This window comes from Triticum aestivum, chromosome 3B (genome assembly GCF_018294505.1).
Source record: "Triticum aestivum cultivar Chinese Spring chromosome 3B, IWGSC CS RefSeq v2.1, whole genome shotgun sequence".
NCBI lineage: Eukaryota > Viridiplantae > Streptophyta > Magnoliopsida > Poales > Poaceae > Triticum > Triticum aestivum.
Genome location: NC_057801.1, coordinates 789,386,816 through 789,394,304, shown reverse-complemented (window position 1 = coordinate 789,394,304; position 7,489 = coordinate 789,386,816). Strand labels below are relative to the sequence as shown.

The window sequence follows — 7,489 nt, the reverse complement described above, 5'->3', positions numbered from 1 at the left end:
AAGCTGATCATAATCAAAAAATGCATCGACATTAAGTTTTACAAATCTCACAGGGAACGGCTCCAGAACTCTCTTTTTTATTGCCGCTCTAGGAGAGGAGGCAGGCCATGAGCCTTATTGATCGACAATAGACCCCGTCCAGACTAACGCTACCACACTCGCTGTACCAATCACCAGGCACACTTTTAAAAACAGAAATACAAGCCTTGGACTACAGCTCTGACTAACCAGATATTTTTACAGTCTAAACAGCCCTCAAAGCAACACAATAATTTAGCCAAAGGAGGACTTCAGCTCTTGCTCATGTACTCAGATGTCGTATTGGCTCGACACAAAAAGCAGATAATACAGTTTAAGCTGAAAAGACTTTTTGCATGTTTCAGATCGATCAAACATACTGGAATACATCAATCTGGATGTCAAACATATATATTGCATCGATAGTGTAAGCTGTAACCACACAATCGAAATAGTTTTTCGCCAACATGTACATTTATCTCACACATGCATGCAACAGAAAACTGACTGTGGGTAGCCTACAAGTGATGTGAGGAGCTGAGCAATTACATCCAGTAACAAATGACCAGAGTGTGTTTTTTTAACTTATTTCTACAATTTTATTGCCACACAAATCATGGTGTGATCCTGCTTGGGGCAATCTGCTTTCGGCCAATGATACTCAATATGACATCTCGTCGCCTCGAGAGAAAAATGAACATGGCTGGAAGTTCCAGTGCCTCAACACGAACATAATTTGGGACCTGACCATGTCAATCTTTTCTTCTGCTTGTTAGCTTTTTTTTGAATAAAAGAAGGGCTTCACCCCTTCCGATTTTCATTAATGAAAACCCAAGCATCCATCCCTAGACACAGTACAAACTTCTGCTTGTCAGTAGAAGCATTATTTCTTCAGAGTCGAACTTCATATGCACTATTAATTCCATAAAATGCTTAGCAGCTAAGTGAGACACAATTCCAAACAATACAACAGAAAAAAAGGAATTACAACAGAAACCACTGGATGACCTTTAAGAAAGACTTGCAATTTAGCATCAAGACTCACAGTAGCCACTTCAGCCCAGAAGAATATTCAAAGAAATATAAACATAACCATGAAACAGTCAAGCTTGTTGATCATAACTTGTCTATGCATCAAAATGAAACTAGCTGGCTCATAGTGGACCGAATTCATACACACTGCAGCTCATGAGGATACTGAAAGTTGGGCTAGAATCACCACTTGATATAACATCCGTCAGATGAAAGGTGCAGAGTTGGCAACATAACCCTCGAGTGTTGGAAAGAAGGTATGTTGAACAAGAGTTTGCTTGAGCCAAAGATTTGCAGGACCGAGGCCTCTGCGATGGGAAGTAGCGACCAACTTGCCCTCAATGTCAACCTGAAGTAGCCGCTCACCAAAATTGATCAGTAGGAGCACGTCACCATCCCAAGGCACAGCCACCACCCAAGAACTTTCGTCCAACTTGCCAAACTGCAGAGTGAGGTCTGCAAATGAGAAGTCTACCCGGTATTTGCAGGCCCAGACCTCCCTCTCATAGTCCTGCGCCACCCAGATATCAATGGCTGTCGCAGCATCATTAAAGCCGGGCATGCCAAGCATTCCATCCATCTGAAACAACTTAGCATGGCCAGTAACAACCGGAGCACGCATCTGCCAGAACAACTCAGTAGTGGTGTCGAACACCGTTATCGTGCTGCCTGGTGGGTGCCAATGCAGGCAGCCACGAAACAGGAGAGATCCAAAGGTGTATGTCAGCACCTGCGCATCGGGGAACCCTATGTACCTCGGTGGCTGGCCCGAGCCTAACGTGAAGATGTAGGAGCCGTCTTCAGGGGGGTCAGGTACCAGTTCATGAGGCATCAATACTGAGTCCCGGTACATCAACAGTCGGTAGTCGCCGGTGGGGATGTGCCGGTACATCCCGAGGAGCGAGTACTCGATGTTACAGCCATAAGGCAACGGGAGGGGCGCGTACTGACGAGTAGAGGGGTTGCAGACGGCGAAGCGCCAGTCACGGACGCTGGTGTGGCGGAAGGAGAGGACCAGGAGGCCGTCGCAGCAGGCCTCCAGATGGTGGAAGTCGGAGTCTTGCTCAAGCCGCGCGACGGGGTGGAGCTGGAGCTGGGGCTGGTCGGCGCCTGCCCGCTGGTGGAAGGGGATGATGTCGAGGGACTCGACCTCGTCGCCGACGAAGTTGTAGCCGTAGAGGAGGGGGAGGGCGGGCTGGAGGGCGTGGTGGGCGAGGAGGAATTGGCGGGTGGAGGTGGCGCTGCGCCATGCGCGGCAGACGGCGCGGCAGCGGAGGAGCGATTTGGGGGGCAGACGGACGAGGATCTCCCAGATGGTGATCTCGTCTGGGAGGCTGCCGCCGGGAGGCGGCGCCGTTGCTCCTCTCGCGGCGTCCGCCATGGTCGCCGGCGGCAAGCAAGAGAGGTGAGTGGTGGACTGCTTGTGGCAGTGCGTGACGGCGGCGTTTAGGGGGGAAGGGGAGGGGAGGTAGGTTTTGCCCTCTCGTCTCGTGGATTGAACTGGGCCTAAACGGTCTGGGCCAAACCTGGGCCTGGGCTGAAGCCTTCAACAGGCCCAGACACTCGGCCGTTGCTGATGCGCCAGGAGCCAGCCCAGTACGCCCAGCGCAGCGCCAGCCCTTCAGCTCTGAACCCTACTTGTCTCAAAAAAAAAAAAAGCTCTGAACCCTACCGCGAATGTTATTCATTCGAATCGTAGAAATTGAAGGATATGCATTGATTCAGTCTTGTACTGTTAGATTAGGTCGGTGAGATGTTAAGTGTATGCACTGATTCAATGTTGTACTGTTAGATTAGTCTGCAGCTGCTACAAGTGCAGAGATGCAGGATCCAGTACACGTCTGGTTCTGTAACTACTACAAGCAGAGCAATATGTATCCCTGTTCTGAACTTCAATGAATTCGAGTCGCCATGTGTGGTTTTGCCAGTGTGTGGTTTCCTTGAAAATGTGCGTGGGGGTTTTCTCCCCGCGCCCATCTGCTTCTCGCGATGCGGCGGCCCGCGCATTGGAGACAGGAGCATCGCCATGGTTTGCTGCAGAATATGAAACCAACCAATTAACAGTACAGAATCTGAAACCTCGTGTTCAACTCAATCCAGAAAATGTTGTCTTGTACTATTACTTGTAATTCTGGTCATGATTATATATTTTGTTGGATCGTTAAATCTCGATTTCTAATTCTCGATAACTGTGCAATTGAGCTATTGGGATAATTTTCTGGTTTGTTATAAGCGTTAAACTTTTAGCCCGGCCTGCTTGAATCCTGGCTCCGCCAATAATTTACATAGCTTTTTGCTTAAATTTTCATCATGTGTGATAAAAATGTGAAGCCCTAGTTAGATCTCTTCTCTGAACTTCATTGCCTCATGTCATTGGTTGTATGCAGGCTCATCATGGACTCCCTTCATCTTGTGCACATCAAACTTCTGGCTACCGGCCTTCTCACGCTAACTCCCCGACATACATCGCCGCCTTCCTTTGTTCGCTGTGGCCGTACGGTTGCTCGTGCCGAAGTTGTCGGGGTTGTTGTTTCACGTGACCACATGGAGAAGTTTCTGCGCTTCCTGGTTGATGATGGCACTGGCTGTGTGCCATGTGTCTTGTGGCTGAACCACCAGTACCTGAATGCAAACAGTTCATCAGATTCTGATCCAACTGGAGAGATGGCATCGAAAATGTCGGAGGTGGTACGCCTGGGCACCCTGTTGAGGGTTCGTGGGAGGATTGTCATGTACCGTGGTGCAATTCAGATTGCTCCTAGAGACGTGGTTCTTGAGGAGGACCCTAATGTGGAGGTTCTACATTGGTTACAGTGCGTTCACATGGCCAAGGAATGTTATGATTTGCCACTGCCTTCTGCTTGAGCTGTGCCTCGGAGGATCTCATGCTCTGTAACGATACCAAATTGTATGGTGTTTATTTATGTGGTTACTATTGAACCAACTTCTTCTAATGCGATCCAGCGTGTGTACGGCAAACATTGTTAATTAAATGCCTTTTTTGATCGACTGCATTTGATTTACTTCATTTAAGCATTAGGGTCAGTTTGCAACTGCCTTATAAGGTCCAATGCACAGGCTCCTAGTGATAGCACACTGCACTAGGGTGAAGTCATGTGTGGATCCCTGACACTGAATGGTACTGCAGCTACTCACTCATTTTAGTTTTTGTTTGATGATGTAAATGCTTGATTAACAAATATGGGTCGTCCATCTTGCAGGTATACCTGGTTTCATGAATTTAGATTCTTGTTTCAGAGGTCAATATATCCGGCAACAATGGTAAGTTTCCAGCTGCACATGAAAGGATATCAGCAGTGACATTATCCCCTGCCAAGGGACTTACCAGTGCCAAAGCCAATGTATAGGTGCAACTTCTTACTGCAATATTAATGCACATGGATAGAAATAGGAAGAAAGATACGTATAATATTATTGATTGCAGACAAAGCTCATTTAATGCCTTGTTCTCTACAGGGTTTTCTTTGCCAAGTAAAGATGTATCTTATGACTTAGATGTGCAAGAGTCAAGACTCAATAGTGAGAGAGTCCACATGTAACAGGCATCATGGTTATCGAAGGTACAATACAACACCTTGAAACCCCAAGTTAGATTCAGATGAGCTGATTATGTTATGTATCTCTGGTGATTTTTTACATTTTAGTTCCTTTTGTGTTGTTGCCTCCAATAAGATATGAGGAACTATAACTTGAGCTGCTTTAGATGAATATTCAAGGCCACTCACTGATAATTCGTTGTTGAAGTCAAAACCTGGACATTTCCTCCTATCATTTCATTCACAAATATCTAAACGGTGTTTTGACTGTTTACAAAGGTAGCGGACAAAGGTAGTGGAGATGAGATGATTAAAGCGGAATACTATTCGTAGGCCTTGATTCCGGCCAGCTGCCAGATAATTAGAAAGGACACTAAGATGATGTCGACAAATAACTATATTAATTAAAATCAAATTATGTTGATTATACATGATGATGTGTGTGTTTGCACAATATTCCCTTGGGATCATATGTATTTTGTTGCTCCCCTGAATATTAGGGCTATTAGTTTTCTCTTTCACGGTTCTGAGCAAACTTTCTCTTGACTTTATCCGTTGATGTTTTCAGTAGTAGGTGAATCATGTAGTATTTGGATTCGCAAAAAAGAAAAAATCATGTAGTATTTGGCATCATGCGATCTGATTCATCCTCTGGCAGCCCTCCATAACCTCTTTTCTTGGACAGTGTACTAACTGAAGCATGTTTCATATTAAACTTGTATACCTATTTGCAGAGGTAGATGTGTAAATTAGTAGTGGTAAATGTGCAAATTAGTTGTGTTCTTTCATTTCCATTGTGGGAGGTCTGACCATTAGCTATGATGTTCTCTGACAATATGCACATGTAACTCATTTTTTGCAGCATGCAACTCAATTTTTGTTGGTCAAGTTGGTGATCTAAAAATATGTGTGAGCCTCTATATCGAAACGGAAGAAGTATCATTTTGCTAGTCTCTGCTTTCTTTGTCTTAGTGTCACCTAGTCACCTTCCTGGCATTTACCACTCTCAAGTTGATAGGCTGATATAGTGATGTATCAGGATCCATTACACCAGTCGAGCCACATGGTATTGAATAGTGCCTCCGTTCTATCAAGTCATTCATAGGCTGATATAGTTGATAGGCTGACAACACTAACCGAGTTGTCGGAACATAGTAAGTACTATCTTGCGTGTAGTTGCTCATTAAAGTCATTCATAGTTAAACTCAACTCGAAACGTACAAGTCTCTTGCTGATTATATGATTAATCCAGCGGATATATGTCTCCAAAATATGCAATGGGAGGCCTCTTTTCTGTTAATCTGATGTCTATAGCTTTGGGGTATTGCTATTGGAAACTGTAAGTGGTCTAAGGATAAGCTCAACCGAGAACATCAAGGAGTTCCCCAACCTTATAATATATGTAAGATTACGATTTATCATTGCCAATGTCTGCAATTCCTTTTGACCACATGAATTAATTTTTTTTGATTCGATTTATTCAGGCATGGAGTCTATGGAAGGAAGGGTTAGCAATGGATTTGGTGGATCCTTCAGTTCCAGAGGGCTGCTCGAATGAAGAGGTTTTGTGTTGCATCCATGTCGGGCTCTTGTGTGTTCAGGATGATCCGGATGCCAGACCACTCATGTCAACCGTTGTATCAACCTTGGAGAGTAGAAGCACACCACTTGCAAGGCCTGATAAGCCACTGTATTTTTCTCACAGAAATAAGGTAGCAAAGAGAGCAGACTACGGTGAGGACTCTGGATATGGAAGACCTTACAGTAATAGAGGGGCGATAGGATCCCCCAAGCTTACATTGAGATGATTATGCAGCACTCTTTCAACGCCAAAGCTTCCAAAAGGTGTGATTTCACCCCCTAAGTTGAAAGATAGTATCTACCGCGGGAGGACAAGGTTATACATGGTCAAGTTTGATGCTGCCATCTTATTACAGTCTGAAAGTATTGTTGCTGGTGCTGTGGCCCGGCCGTGATCACCGTGATATGTTCCTGAACGCTCACCGTCGCTTCTTTGAGAAGGTTTGCGCTCCTGAACCCGCTGAAGCAATGGCCGCCTCTGATATATATGCTTTATCCTGTTACTCTTGTTGATGGTGTTCAAAGGATTATCTTAGCTTGTGATTGTTCTTCTCTGGTGGCCAAGCTGATTGCCTCTGAAGCTGACCGATCGGCTACTGGTGCTGTTATCCATGACTACCAAGTTAGTATTAGGGTGGAAATTTGTTTCAGTTTCCTTCACTCGTGTTGGTCGAGTCTGTTTGGATCGGCCCGTTGGAGTTGCTCTAAGGGTCTGCGCTTGGTCTGTTGAAGGCTCCGGATTTCAATTTTGTGGCACATATATTGATTTTTCAATTTTGTGGCATGGTACTCATGCCTTCCAGAAAGTCTTGTTTGTATCTGTATTTTCATCCGGGCTTCGACTCTGTAAAGTCTGGAGCACGACAATTTGTTGTATAAAATATCTGCATACAAGTATATCAAGAAGTCAACCTTATGTTGATGTTAACGGAGAAATGACTTGAGTTGACTTTTTTGAGGAGAAAATGACTTATGTTTAGACGACTTACAAACGGCAGAGCAGCACACTCTGGCAAAAGCCAGCAAAATCCAAGGGACCAAATTCAGTTTGAGCCGATCGCAACATCCAACGACATGGATTTTGAAATGTCCATGCAACTATACTGCCCATGGACATTGTCATTGGGCATGACTATAACATGCGCTACTATTTGGTCTACAACATCTATATATCCTCCTTCGGGAAGATCATCTCTTAGCAAGTTAGTCAAAAAAGAGCTCGCTTTGCCCGAATACATTGAGTTAGTAAGGATGTGGAGAGGAAATTTGTAGTGCTCCAAGCCTGTTTTGAAGTTGTTCGA

At 44.9% G+C, this 7,489-nt stretch overlaps 2 protein-coding genes across 2 annotated transcripts; one reads left to right on the top strand and one right to left on the bottom strand.

The window, feature by feature from the left end:
• Positions 1 to 254: 254 nt before the first annotated feature.
• LOC123072446 (F-box protein At5g49610-like) lies at positions 255 to 2,527 on the bottom strand. The gene has a single exon (XM_044495996.1). The coding sequence runs from the start codon at positions 2,429 to 2,431 to the stop codon at positions 1,256 to 1,258; it is 1,176 nt and encodes a 391-aa protein (XP_044351931.1). The 5' UTR covers positions 2,432 to 2,527; the 3' UTR covers positions 255 to 1,255.
• A 917-nt stretch (positions 2,528 to 3,444) lies between these two features.
• Positions 3,445 to 3,915, top strand: LOC123072448 (CST complex subunit STN1-like). The gene has a single exon (XM_044495998.1). The coding sequence runs from the start codon at positions 3,445 to 3,447 to the stop codon at positions 3,913 to 3,915; it is 471 nt and encodes a 156-aa protein (XP_044351933.1).
• The last annotated feature ends 3,574 nt before the right edge of the window (positions 3,916 to 7,489 follow it).